Source organism: Python bivittatus, unplaced genomic scaffold, assembly GCF_059951505.1.
Source record: "Python bivittatus isolate LINGU-HERP-01145 unplaced genomic scaffold, Pbiv_v1 ctg000670_np1212, whole genome shotgun sequence".
In the NCBI taxonomy this organism is placed as follows: domain Eukaryota; kingdom Metazoa; phylum Chordata; class Lepidosauria; order Squamata; family Pythonidae; genus Python; species Python bivittatus.
The window spans coordinates 8,261,766-8,275,856 of record NW_028277094.1 but is presented as its reverse complement, the minus strand read 5'-3'; the positions used below and the strand labels follow the sequence as shown (position 1 = coordinate 8,275,856).

General features: G+C 48.0%; 1 protein-coding gene across 3 annotated transcripts in view; it reads right to left on the bottom strand.

Moving 5' to 3' along the window:
• NRK (Nik related kinase) overlaps positions 1 to 9,821 on the bottom strand; it is a 74,367-nt gene extending 64,546 nt beyond the window's left edge. For 2 of the 3 annotated variants that reach the window (XM_088151769.1, XM_088151770.1), the window contains exons 1-2: positions 9,425 to 9,821; positions 781 to 846 (exon numbers count right to left, since the gene is read on the bottom strand). In XM_088151769.1, coding sequence (XP_088007895.1) covers positions 781 to 846; positions 9,425 to 9,481 — 123 coding nt within the window. In that variant the 5' untranslated portion in view covers positions 9,482 to 9,821. The remainder of the gene's footprint in view (positions 1 to 780; positions 847 to 9,424) is intronic. The other variant, XM_088151768.1, reaches the window with a different exon arrangement.
• Positions 9,822 to 14,091: the final 4,270 nt, after the last annotated feature.

Sequence of the window (14,091 nt, the reverse complement as noted above, 5' to 3'; positions counted from 1 at the left end):
GTAGCTTATAAACCAAGGTTTATGACTTGGTGAATTATGTGAACCTAACCAATAATAGTTTATTATACAAACTATAGGTAAGCAAAGCTTGGTTTAGAATGTTGTGCAAACATGGAACCATTTTACTTATCCAAACCCAAACCATATTATAACTTACCTGATTGTAAAGCTGAACCATGTTTAAAATTGAAAACTGCTATCCTGGCTTGTTTTGGAAACCATTACCCATAATTTGTCAGGTGCATACAGCAAGAAATAATGGTTAATCACAGTTTCCTGGTATCCTTCAACACTTCCTTGAAGGGCACAGGACGTTGCTGCAAATAGAGGTCGTTGCCTCAACTGCAGCTAAATCAGTATTTGTCATAAACAGAGTTAGAAACTCATACCAACATCTGAATGCACAAACACCCTGTAAAAGAACCACAATTTGAAACTTCTCTCTCTCTTTTTTTTTTTCCTCATCTACCCAGCACATATCAACATAACCTTCCTTTTGTTCTCATGGTAAACAATTGCTTTTTTCGTGGTTCATGAATTCATGCATATTACAGACCGCTGTCAGAATAAAGCGTAGCTTGCAAAACCATTTCAAACTATGGCTAATACCCAGATTTGCTCGCTGGGCAACCATGGTTTGTAAACTGAAGAAAATTCAAATCATATGTTTAAGGTTGCCAAGCCATGGTTTAGAATAGCATCTCAGTTCAGAAATGAATTACCCCTTGTTGCCATTAAATATATTTATTTATTCATTCATTCTTCAAAAATATCCCATACCTTATAGACTTGCCCATATGTCCCATTTCCAACGACTTGTACTAGTTCAAATATTCCAGCTGGATCCTAGAAAAGAATTAAATTAAAGTGAGTTAATGTGCCTCTTAGAAAGATCAGCTTCTTGGCTGAGTTTTACAGACTGCATCCAACCATTATGTGGTTTGTTTGGCTTAGCATCTTGTGGTTTATGAACCACAGTCGATAGTTATGTGCACTATGCAGACTCAACCATTCAACAACCTATAGCAGTGTTTCTCAACCTCAGCAACTTTAAGATGGGTGGACTCCAACTCCCAGAATTCCCTCAGCCAGCATGGATGGACTCCAACTCCCAGAATTCCCCCAGCCAGTTGGAGTCCACCCATGCTGGCTGGAGGGAATTCTGGGAGTTGGGGTCCACCCATCTTAAAGTTGCTGAGGTTGAGAAACACTGATCTATAGGGAAAAACAACACGGGTGAAATGTAATCCTTGTATATTCTGAAAGATGCCTCTTAAACACAGCCTGTAAAACAATGAGGATAAAATCCCCTTGGTCCATTAAAAACAATAGGTAGGTAGCTTAACCCCCCGCCCCCAAGAATCTATCAGCAGGAAAGGAGTATTTTCTATCTGAAGCAAACTAAGACCAAAATAAAAAAAAAAAGTATGTTTCCAAGTGCTGTGGATGAGAAATTCTGGAATGTTGGAATGACCGTGCAAAGGAGCCACATCTATTCTTGTAGAACATGAACAGAACACAAAATTAAACTTGAGTCAACCTCACCCAGAGTCAGGCAATTCCATTTTCTAAAAACAGCTTGGAAAGGAGATGAAGGAAAGGAAAATCCAAAATCAGAGTGCGGTTAAGGTCAAGCCACCACAGCAAAACTGTATAGAGTTCCATAGACTGGTGCAGAAAAACTTAACAGTAACTTCTGCTTCAGTTAAGTATGCAAATGAAGTTTAAAATAAGAAGTTAATTTCCACCTGTCGCTTCCACTTAATGCAAGGCTTTCTTGAAAAAAATCCTAAACTGATCTGAATATTTAATGCTTGTTTTCAATAAGACTATATTGCTGAAAGGAACTACAAGTTCAATTAATCCTGTTGATCTGAATAGTGGTTTAATCACAGTCTGGATTTTTAGGTACCTGCTTGCAAAACTTAACATTAATTTAACCTTAAGAGCAAAACACCAGAACGTCCAGAATTAATACAGACAACATTCTTAATCGTATCTCCCTCATGATGTGCTTCACTACATTAACCTGAGAAGCTCTAACATCCTGGTGAGATATAGCGAACTTAGTTTTTTTGAAAGTTACATTAAAAATCTAAAATTAGTAATTAGTAGTCAGTCACTGGCTGAATATGAGTCAGTCATACAACCTGGTTTCAAAAGCGGCTAATGCAACACTAGACTGCATCAACAGAAACACTGCTTTTGAGTTATCTGAAAGCATATTCTAACTTTGTTCTGCTTTAGACTCCACCTCAATAACTTCATTTCTGGGCACTCCGTTTTAAAGAAAAAAATCAGAGAAACTTGAACAGAAGTTTTAATTGAATCTGGAGGTTGAGTCATGGCAAGTGGACTTTCTTTTCTGAAAAGAAGTCCAATTGCCATGACTCAACCTCCAGATAATTCCACCTGGATGATTGAGAATCTTCATCAACAGATTAACTAAATGGCAACAGGGATATCAAGGAACTGGAGACTAATCCCACAAGAAGTGAAAGAAGCCAGTTGTATTTAGTTCTGAGAAGAGAAGATCAAGGAGGATGTGAACCTTCAAGTACTTGATCGGCAGGTAATAGCTGAATGTTCGAAAAACTAAAGGTAAGAGCAGTTTGATGGTGGATCCAATGACCAACAGAGGTGATGGGCTACCCTTCACTCGCTGTGTTTCAGCAGAAGCTGTACAACCATCATTTGTGACCATCATTTGGACCCCTGCTCTGAGCTCCACAGGCACAAATTATGCTATAATTCCTCAGAGACTTGTACACACATAGCTAGAAACCAAATATTTATTATAATTCTGGCACAACCAGAAGGCAATTGGAAGTATGTAAGCAGGTCAGAAAAATAGTACAGAATCTGTACCCAAACTTACTTCAAATTCAGCACGCTCTTTTCCCACCCCTAACTCCAACACATGAGAAAGAGCCAGCCTTCTTCTCATGCTCCCAAGTCACATCCATTGCAAGACATTGCAAGTTTACATTCTCTGCATTCCTGCTGCTCTGTCCAGTTAATTCCTGCTTGGGTTGAGATTTTCCAGCCACAAGGGAGCCCCTGAGACAAATGTGGCCCTTTCCAATTCTATGATTGCAGGGTTGCCCCCCAAATCTATCTCTATGTATTCTTTATATATTCCAATTTTAGCATATGTGTTGCCAAACATATTGTAAGCCTCCTGAATCAGGTCAAAGGACCAGCTGTTGCAGCATGTGTGACCTGCTGTAACCAACCGGACATCTCACGAACTGGAAAGGGTGATGCTCCTCCCTGTCAGCCCTTTGAGGAAGACCAGGCCAGAAAATAGACACCATACGAACGACTGGAACTCTTACTTCACTGTTATGGGTTATACTTTATGGTTATATTGTTAGCTCAACAGAATCTTGAAAACCTGACAGAGATTCTCTCTATCCCCTTATACCAAAGAGACTCAAGATAGGGCAATCTTGAGTTTTTTTCTTCACCCCCTCCTATCTATCCAAGCTAAGCTGATATTTACACAATGGCCATTGAATTCCTCCTTCAAAACCATCACATTACTTTTCTAAACCCTCCGTCTCCATTGCTCTCTAAATCACACCTCTACAAATCATACATACAGCTGTCATATACTGGCTACTTAGAGCTTGTCCTCTATGGATTTGTCTAGTCCTCTTTTCAAGCCATGAGATCTTGTGGCTTAGCTTAGCCCATCTGAAAATAAGCAAGGAACAGCAAAGCAAACAGACACAACCGCCACGGAAAACAAATGTCAATATTGCCACATCTTGGCTTCCATCTGGTTTAAACATCAAGGAAGTCCATTTTCCTCCAATTTCCTGCGCTGGCAACCCCAGAAGAATGTGAAGGCAGCAAGCAGGCTTGGTGGCATTCAAGTCACCGCCTGCCTCTTTTCATCCTGTTGGACATCTTGTCCAATGATAAAGACCAAACAAGAAGAGAAACATATGGTGGAGTCCATTAGAGTCATTAACTTCCAAGTGATAAATGGTTGGGTCAAACTTTTGGCACCTGTCAAAGGAAATGCAACTATTTTGGCAGAAGCGGGAGATCAAATGGTCCACGGATGCAAATGGATGGCCGCAAGGAAACGTTACATCTAAAATGGGCCCAGTTCTGGGATAATTAAGAATCTGACTGGTTGGGAAGACTGTAATATATCATGGACGTTCCAACAGGAACAAGAGTCAATCAAAGTCTGAAATCTGAGCCTACGAGCAGATCGCTGCTAGTTTCAACACAACAGCCAGTTTAATCTCACTTGTTGGTTAAAAAAAGCTCTCTCTTAGGACAGGCTCACAGCTCAGTGCCAAGCAAGCAGGCAAGACAGATTCTGCATACGGGGAGATGCACGGCTTTTCCCCCAGGAGAGGGGTCTTCAAACTGCCGAGCACGACCCCTTGGGGGTCACGAGCAATATAGAGAGGGGTTGCAGCTTAATTAAAAAAAAAACAATCAGGCTTTTCTCCTGGTCTAGCCTGCACTAGCCCACACCTACCAACTGCAATCCTGCAAATGTGAGACTCCCACCAATATTTAATTACTGAAAAATAACCGTGTATTTTCTTGCTCATCTAAATCATTTGCATTCTCCATGCAGGGAAAGGGTGTCATACCAGCTCAGTTTTCATTTTCAAGGGGGGCCATACTGCAAAGTTTGAGAAACCCCATCCTGGGGATAGACTAAAACAGGATCAGCTCATGGCATTGTGCCACCTGAACCAGAGGACAAAGGGACCACCATTGACCCAGAAGCTCACCAGAGTAGCGGAAGGATAGCAGGATGGGTTAGGTAGGATGTCAGACCTATCCTGGGACCATCGTTCTGTCTCCACGCCTTTTGCATCTGCCCATTTATTGCCCCAACTAACACCTGCACAAATAGTGTGCTGTAACAATGGTAGATACAGAAAACCTGCAGGGTACAGGTGTAGAAGAAGGGAGTTTCTCTAGGCATCTGCTGTAGGGTGTGGCAGCTCATGAAAACTTACACCTTTGAATAAAACTGGTCAACCAGAAAAGGTGCTACTAGACACCTGCTGATTTGGGGGCCACCATCGGCTGTCCTCCTACAGCGTCTACTCAGAAGTAGGCGAATCTTTGGTTTGTTATTCATTTATTCCATTTATATGGCCGCCCATCTCAAACAAGTGACTCTGGGTGGCGAACAATCATAAGCCATTTTTATTTAACCATTCTGCTTAGTGTTAATGTGGCCGGCTTTGCTTTGGAATCAGTGTATTGCTGTCTGGATCCTGCCCCTACGGTTCGTAAACCACAGCACGTGGCTCTGCATTTTACCGACCAAGCCACTGAACATCGACATCCAGAAAGAAGATGCTTCCTTGTATGTTGTGAACCTGAATTGCGACAAAAGGACAGCGAGAGCAATTTGGTTCTTTTACCCACTTCTCAGAGTGTGCGCCCCAGCACACTTCAAAGGCACAGTGGGGTTGGTAGCCTGAAACCAACAGTTGTACATGCTCCTAGCTTAATACAGAGCGTAAACCCAGTGCTTGTATGCGTGGAAACTTAAATTACGGCCAGGTAAGCGTGAACAGACCTGTGGCTCTGGTTGTACAGTTAGATGGACCATTGTTTCTCAACTTTAAGATGTGTGGACTTCAACTCCCAGAATTCCCCAGCCAGCATGCTGGCTGGGGAATTCTGGGAGTTGAAGTCCACACATCTTAAAGTTGACAAGGTTGAGAAATGCTGAGCTAGACACTGTAAATAGGACCAGTGTCAGGGGGCAGTGGTAACATGGCCTAAAGCTTGCAAGATCTCCATCCTCAAATTGCAAGAACAGCTCCAGAAAAAATAATCTGTTCCGTGAGTCCTCCTTTGCAGAAACTTCCGATCATGCTCTCTCATAGCCACTAACGACAGCAAGAAAACTGCACAGCCAAAGACGTCCGATGTGGTTCCTGAAGGCCAGCGTTCTTTTTTGTATATATTAAAGGACTCCAAAGAAGTTGAACCAAAGTAGTGGGGTTTTTTTGCACCCTATGCCTCAGAACTCTTTATCCCACCCAGAGAAATTGCACGATGCGCAATGGTTTTTTTTTTCTTTTAATGTAAAAATCCAGCAGGGATTTGTGGTGATGACTCCATGCAGCAGAGTGAATTCACATGACCGTTTGTGGACAGGAAGGCCCGGGGTGTGGGTTGATGCAGACCTTGGAGGCACATTTATTGGAAGTGTCTTAGGATAGCAACCCCTGTCTGTGCCAATTATACCAATGACTCAACCAAGACACAAACGGCGCCTTACACCAACTTCAGCCGGTTTTAAAAACTTTGCAGAACTCACATTTGCTGGTAAGACAAAGACACACTGAAGCTCTCTCACAAATCCAAGGATTTCCTGAACCCCACCCTTCCCAATTTTTTTTGGGCAGGGATCAGCTGACATAATAAAGGGAAGAACAAAACTTTGGATGGCTCTAATCCAGGAACTGCTGGGCAGCAATACAGCAAATAAATTCATTTCTTTAAGCAAACGCAAGATTTGCACTAAAGGAGAGAGGGAGAACAAGAACTCTTCTGCTATCCAAAACATTGGTTAGTGGGGTGGAATGACATTTATGACAAAGCATGCATTCAGTATTATGAATCGGCAAAGCAGCTGAAGCTGCAAGAGAGACATCTTTAAACTATGAGTTTCTGACGCACAAGCGGGAAAGTTCTAAAGGTGGTGACTTCATCTCCTAAAGCTTTTCTGAGTCCCAAGCTTCAGAAGAAGGGTGGTCACTTTTGGGTGGCCTGTAGCCACACTTCCACTCCAGGTGTTTTCCATCTCAAAGTGCCAAGGAAAATCTCTTGATTCCCATTACAAATCCCAGAAATCCAGATGTTGCCAAACCCATCAGGATGGGTTCACCCAGGTCAGTGTGACTGGCCTCATGACCCAACTCATCTCAGCATTAGGTTTACCCTGGGGTTGGAGTTACCGTAACAGTCCAGAGAGCCACTGAAAGTCCCCATCGGTCAGGAGCAGTCTCAACCTCAATTCTCTATCTGAACACATTTTACACAGGATTATTGTAAACATCAACAAGGAAAAGCCACCTATGTTCAACTGCTCTAGAAACTTAGGAAAAGCATCGTATGAATAATCAAGGATGTAACCATAACTCATTTGAATAACTGCATCAAATTATTGAAACACCGAAGAGGAAGCCCAGCACCAAATGAACTGTCCTAGATCAGGTTCTATCAAGTCCCAGATTCAAGTCTCAGCTTTGGTTAGCCCCTACATCTGGAGGGTGAGACCCACAGAACAGCAAAGACAGCTATTTGTAGGCCTAACGTCTTGCAGAATGCAGCCAAGGAAATTCTCCATTAGCACATTTCAATCGGTTAATTATGGGCACTTTGCCCAAATCTTCTTCCCCAAATCTGGACTCATTGACATTTTCAAGGCCTGGTGAAGTTCAGAGGAAACTCTGGACCGATCAAAGAAAATTCACACTTTCTGCATCACTTCCTGCCTTTCCTCACTTAGGTAAACTAATGTGCCCCACCCAGCGTATCTTAGAAATAACATGGTCATCTGTGCTATGAGTCTATTTATGAGTCACCAGTGTGATGTGGCTTCAGAAAAGCCAAATGCAGTCTTAGACTGCATCCTTAGAATTATAATGCCCATTTTTTAGGAAGTAGCATTTGCATTTGGTCAGATTCCACCCCAAGTCTGTGCAATTCCAGTTATTATCCTTTACAAGATTTACAATCCTGGGGCTGGTTCAGACGGATATCAAGGATACCAAGAGAGACTGAGGGACCTGGATATAAAGCTTTGAAAAGTTTGAAAAGAAAATTATAATATTCTTCATAGGCTTGAAGAGGTAACTCATCCCAGAAGCTGTGACCAATTCTCTTTAGTTCCTGAGCGCTGACATTTATTAAGTGGTGACCAAAATTTATATTCCAACCTATCACGAAACTTTAGATGGTCTCCAGCAGGAATATACACTGTGAAATATAAGGAATATACATATTGCTTTCATGATGCATATTCCTGCTGGAAACCACAAAGCACAATAACATGGAGTGGTTTTCAGTTACAAGGCAGCCGGTTTCAGTTGAACATTTGGGAGAAGAAAAAAAAAGGCTACTCTGAAGCGTTTGGTGACCATTGTTCCAATTTCCTAGAGAGGAGATGGCTGGGTTTAAGTTTTCCAACTCTGCATTGTGCAAAGAAGTGAAAGAGCACTCAGGCTGTGCACATTCCCACTTCCACCCCGTATGTTGGGGATGGGCTGTTAAAGGGCTTTTCTGCAAGCTTAGAGGAAGTGTATGTGGTTTGGAAGGAAGAGAAGGTCCAGCTCTAGCAAAGCAGCTCTAGATTTCCTCTGCAGCTGCTCTCCAGAGCAGGGGGAGATTTTTCACACTGCCTGCCCCCCAAGATCCTTTGAAGGGGAGAAGCCCCCCCCCCGAACCCAGCTTCTGCTTCTCCTGCCTGGGATTTATCCTTGGGAAGCTCACCTTTCAGGGGGATCTAAAGCCTCTGAGATATTGGGCTAGCTCCAGAGCTAAGGCTGGCAGGCTGGTCTGTCTCGTGAGCCAGTCCCATTGGACTGACTTCAACCCAGCCTTTGAACAGAGATGGGGAGGGAAAGTTAAAGTTAGGCCACGGGAAATCAGCGGGACAAGCCAGCCAGATCGAAAATCCTCCAGGTGGCAATGGAAATAGAACGCAGTTCACGCAGGGCCAGATCCAACCTGTGCAATGTGTTTTAGGCATTATTACTATTACAAACCTAAGCGCCATATTATTGCTGTTATTATCATCTCACAAAGTACAATTAGTCAAGAATGGGTTGAATTCCTTCATCAGCAAGAGGGCACCGCTGTGCACCGGTTACAGCATGGGTCCATGAGTCCCAGGTTCAAATCCCTGCTCAGCCAAGAAGCAGCCACCCACCCCCCGTTTCTGCCCAAGCGACCTCGCAGGGTTGTTGTGAGGACACATGGGGAGGTGGGCTGGAGGCCCAGGCTCAAATCTCTCCCCCTCTTTGGGAGCCTCAGCCCCCTCGCACGGGGGATTCCCTGGGTCTGCTTTTCTTTTCTTTTTTTTTAAGCTACTGGGGGACAGCAGGAGGGGAGGGGGATAATAAACCCCCCCTCCCCGCCAACTAAGGGAAAGCGGCAGGCGTTCTCCTCGCGCGCGCCTCTCTCTGGCGCCGTTCCTCCTAAACGGCTAACTGGGTCAGCCGCGGCTTGGGCGGCTGCATTCCCACGACCGGCCCGGCCGGGTCCGTGTCAGCCCCGGGGCCCCGGGCGATGCGCGCCGCCAAGCTCGGGGCTCCCCCTCGGCGCCAAGCGGAGAAGGCGCCACCCGGACGGCTGCGGGGCTGCGGGAACGCGGCGCCCCGCTCTCCGCTCAGCGCCGCTCCCACGCGCGGCCACTCACCCGAAGCGCCGCCAGGTCGGTGCTGTCCAGGCTGCGGGCCGCGCACTCGCTGGCCATGGCTGCGGCGGCGGCGGCGGCGGGGATGCTGGCCCCGCGCGCCCTCCGCGGCGGCTACCGGCCCCGCGCGAAAGCCGCCCGCGGCGCCGCGTCCCTTCGCTGCGCGGACGGCGCGGCTGGCGCGCGGCGGGGCGAGGGTCCCGGAGCGCCCGAGCGCGGGCTGCTTCTCCTGCCCGCGGCTGCCCCGGCGGCTCTCGCGCTCTCAGCCGTCGCCCATGGCCGCGCAGCGCCCGCCGGTAGCCGGCGCAGGAACCCTGACATGCAGAGCCGGAAAACGCGGGGGCAGAAAAAGAAAGAGAAAGGAAGCCGGGAGGAAGACGGCAGGGAAGCGCGGCCTCCCCCCCGCCCCGTCCCGTCCCGTCCCGTCCCGTCCCGCCCCGCCCCGCCCCGCCCCGCCGCGGTCAGAGGGCGAGGAAGGGGCCGCTCCGCCGTCCCGGTGCGCCGAAGGGAAGCAACTTCGGCGCAGACATTTCCCAGGGAAAAGTTTGCGAGGAAGTGACGTGCCCGCGCGGGGCTGGGGGAGGGGAGCGGCGCTGCAGCAGCGGGGCCGGGGGCCGGGCGGCCGCGGAGGGGCGCCTCGCCGGGCCGCCTTCACACGACCTCCTGGCCCGCTTGCTGCGCCCACGCATGTTCATGGCGCGCCCGGGCGCTCCGCCGGCAAAGCCCATCCAAAGCCCGCTTTGCCCGTAGGGGCGGCGGTCTGGGGTCCCGCAATACCCTAAACCCAGGTCAGCCGGACCCAACTGCCGTGCTCTCCTCGCAGCGGATGCTGAAACAAGCAAATCACCACCGGGTTTCATGGACCGCTGGGCTCGCACAAGGGGCCAAGAGCGTGGCCGGGATTGGAATCTCACCGGGTGGGCAACCTATGCCGCCTTCACACATGCAGCTTATATCGTAAGGATGGAAATGTATCATGAGAGCAGACAGTTGTCTGTTAAGAATGGACTTGATATATTACTGCAGAAGAAGAAGGAGGAGGAGGAGGAGGAGGAGGAGGAGGAGGAGAAGAAGAAGAAGGAGAAGAAGAAGAAGAAGAAGAAGAAGAAGAAGAAGAAGAAGAAGAAGAAGAAGAAGAAGAAGAAGAAGAAGAAGAAGAAGAAGAAGAAGAAGAAGAAGAAGGGATGGATGGATGGATGGATGGATGGATGGATGGATGGATGGATGGATGGATAGCAGTTTGTATTGACAAAATCACCATTGCATTTTGTCCATTGCAAAAGGAGCTTTACTTGGAACAGCTTCCATCCTGCGAGGATGCCTTTAGCACCATCAAACAACATCTGCCTTTCCCAGGTCCTTGGGAAGGACTTGATGGGTGGACAAAAAGGCCAAATCCAGTCTAAACATCTGGCTGGCTAGGCGACCAACCGTAATAATATAGCAGCAGCAGCATTAATCCAGCCTCTCTCCTTCCTCTTCAAAGCAACCCTGCCTTGTCCTCACTAACCAGGGTGAGCTCCATGGCTAAGAAACTATTGGAATCCACCTCACCCCGGTTAAAATCCAGCCCACGAACCCTGCATCATGCAACGGATGTCATTTCGACACCAGACTCCAGTTGCTAGCAGTGCAAACTTCCTGGCTTTGGCTTCTGTTCCTCCTTTCTGTATTTCTGCAAAGCTGGGGTCTGTTTTCAAAGGGATTTTTAAAAACAGTCCAAGAGAGGAAAGGACGGAAAGGAAGGACGCTGGCATGCCACATTCAGCGTCCTTTGAAGCAGAGTGGCTTAACCTGTCGTACCTTTCCGGTGGGATTGGGACCACAATCCCCAGCCGAAGAAAGGCTGGGGATTCTGAGAGCTGCAGTCCCAGGGTGGCCGGCTGGCTCCAGGTTAAGCAAACCCGCTTTACCCCCGAGGCCAAGGTTGGTTTCGGGGAACAATGTGAGAAACTGAACGCTTGCGCCCCTGTCCCTGGGTGTCGGTTATGGGGGCTGGTTCTGAAGACAGAACGTGGAAATGAACCCGCGAAGCCTTGCCTTTCATGGCTTCCAACCCCCCCCCAAAATCCTCAAAGCACCCCTATGTAGTTACCCCCCCCAGCCCCTGCGGGAAAGATTTGCATGTCTCTCCCCAGCCCGCTTCCTTTGCTGCAGGAAAGGGCATCGCAGCGCCAACCGCCGTCGGGGCGTGTGCGCGTGTGGGCCAACCTCATTTTGAGCAGTGGCACAGAGGTGGGAGAGTAAGAGTAGCGCTCGGGACTCACCTTCCAAACTACAGCGCTACGGCAGAGATATATATAGAAAGGCGGACGTGGCTAGAGACCCCGAGGTAGATATACACCTTGAAAAAATCATAGCACTAACAGAGGAGCCAGCAGCAGCAGGGGGCTCCAGGTTTCCTAGCGAGGAAGCTCAAATCAGGGGACGCGGGATTTTGCACAGAGCGGCTCCGCGGGTGTCAGCTTTGGCCTGGGCCCTGCTGAAGAGATCCATGTTTGGAAGAAAGCTGCGTGGGCTGCAAAAAGGGAGTCTGCCCCAAGTCATGTTTGAATTGCAGAAGATAAGGGTGCAGAGCAGAAGGCTCTTCTGAGTCAACTTGTCCGGCTTGGCACGGAAAAGGGCAGTCGCATACAGACGATATAGCAAAGATATACTGGTTACGAAACTTTGTCAGAAGCCCTGGTCAGCAACTAGTTTATCCGAAGGAATACGAGCCCAAAGGGAGGCCACCCCAGTCAATCAGAGGGCAGCCTATCCAGCTATCCCTGATGAAATTCCTTTGTGCAACTCCAGGGGTGTCTGCCAGATGTGGTCAGGAAAGTCAAGATGGCGTCCACAATGGTGCCGGTGAGGCTCCGCCCACTCAGTTGCACGGTTGTGGCTGCCATATTGATTTTTTTACCGTATTCGGCAGACGTTCCTGTGCAATTCTTAAAGATGCAGGAACCCTGTCTTGTTTTGCGCTGGGCCATCTGTTGCAACCAAGAGCTCAACCCCTCTCCAAAATATCCACCCCTCCCAAATCCTGCTGCGGTCCTCGCCCTGCTCACAATGGGGTATACATTAGATTTTGCACAAGTCCTGCTAATCGGATTAGCCAGTGCCGACCCTGCCAGTCTGGAGGAGTCCCAGCTTTTTCAACCAACTCCTTTTCCATAACAACAACAGAATCCCCACCTGTAGAAATCTAGCAGCTTATGGAAAGTCTGCCTGCAGGGCCGGAATCACAGGAAAGGAGCTAGTTTGGAAACGAAACAAATACTTGGCCATTGGCGAGAAATCCATGCCAGACTCATTGGGCAGTCCCCCCGAGACCCTTGAAGGCAACTGAAAATAGAGCATGCTCCCCCGCCACAAGATGGGCAGGAAAGAAAGAAAGAAAGAAAAGAGCCGGTGTTAAAAACTTAAGGATGTTTGCTTTAGGAAAGGGAAGTGAGAAGAGGAACTTCACTGGCTTCAGCCGAGGGTATGTTGTTTTGCTCAGAGATTGGAGGGGCGCTTTCTCTATCCTGATATTTTCGTGCTATTGTTTCCCCCAAGCAGGGAGCCAATTTATTGTTATAAGCTTGAAAATCAGAGAACCAGAACTTAGAAACCACAATGGCTTAAAATGAAAGCAACACCTTCTGCGAAGGGCGTGTCTGTCACATTCTGCAAACGGCCTCCGTCACCCACAAACGCCTCGGCCCTGCGGTGGCTGCAACGGTGGCTCTCGGTGGCTCCTGAGCGTCTTTCCCAGCAGGAGGGAGAGACCCTGTGGGACCCCACCAGCCCTGCCCGCAAGGGGGATGCTGGGAACTGCAAGTTCCTCTTTGACTGATTCACTCCACCACCCCGGTGGCTCCCTCACCCAGCGCACTGGGAAAGGCATCACTAGGCCCCTCCATCTAGCTCGGGGGGGGGGGAGCAAGCAGCCCCAGATCTCGTGCTTCTGCAGTTTCCACCTCCCCACACCTTCCGCGATCACAACTGTGAAAAGGGGGGCTGTGGTGGCTGAGTCAGCAAACACCGACAAATGAAAATCTAAACCCCATAAGATGCTTTCTAGAACGACAAAGATTCTCAGTAGAGCTCAACTTTTGATTACTCCATGGATTTCTCCATGGAAATTCCTTGGCCGTGATACAGAAATGGTTTGGTTTTACTTCTGCCTCTTTGATCTTGCCGGCCTTAACCTAAAACACATCCAACCCTACTTTTGGGGATCAGCTAACTTGCTGCCACCTATTGCAGAGAGAAGCAGCTTAGCGTGGCTCGGAAAAACACAAGAAATATCCCAAGTGACACCCTCCCTCACTAAACCCCTGTCCCCTATTTTTTTTTTTTTTTAGTGATTCCCCAGTTTGCCCCAAAAGTCTAGCTAAGAAAAACCTTGACTTCTACTGAAACGGCTCATTTCCCGGTCCAGAAGACATGGATTCAGATGAAGCGTGCAAGGAAATGGGTGACTGTGATCCAATTAAGGAAGTGGTAGGACCTTCTCAAGGGGTCTGGAAGCTCCAGGGCCTCTCAGTCCCGGAGCTGGCAGATTACATGACTGCAGAAAGTAGGTTTCATGTTTGTTTGTTGTGTTCCTGGTTAATCCATGGAACGAAGAGGAGGGTGATGTGGGAGATCAAGGCCATCAGGAGGGAGGGGGTGCATTCCAGGAGGGGGAAGGAGACAAG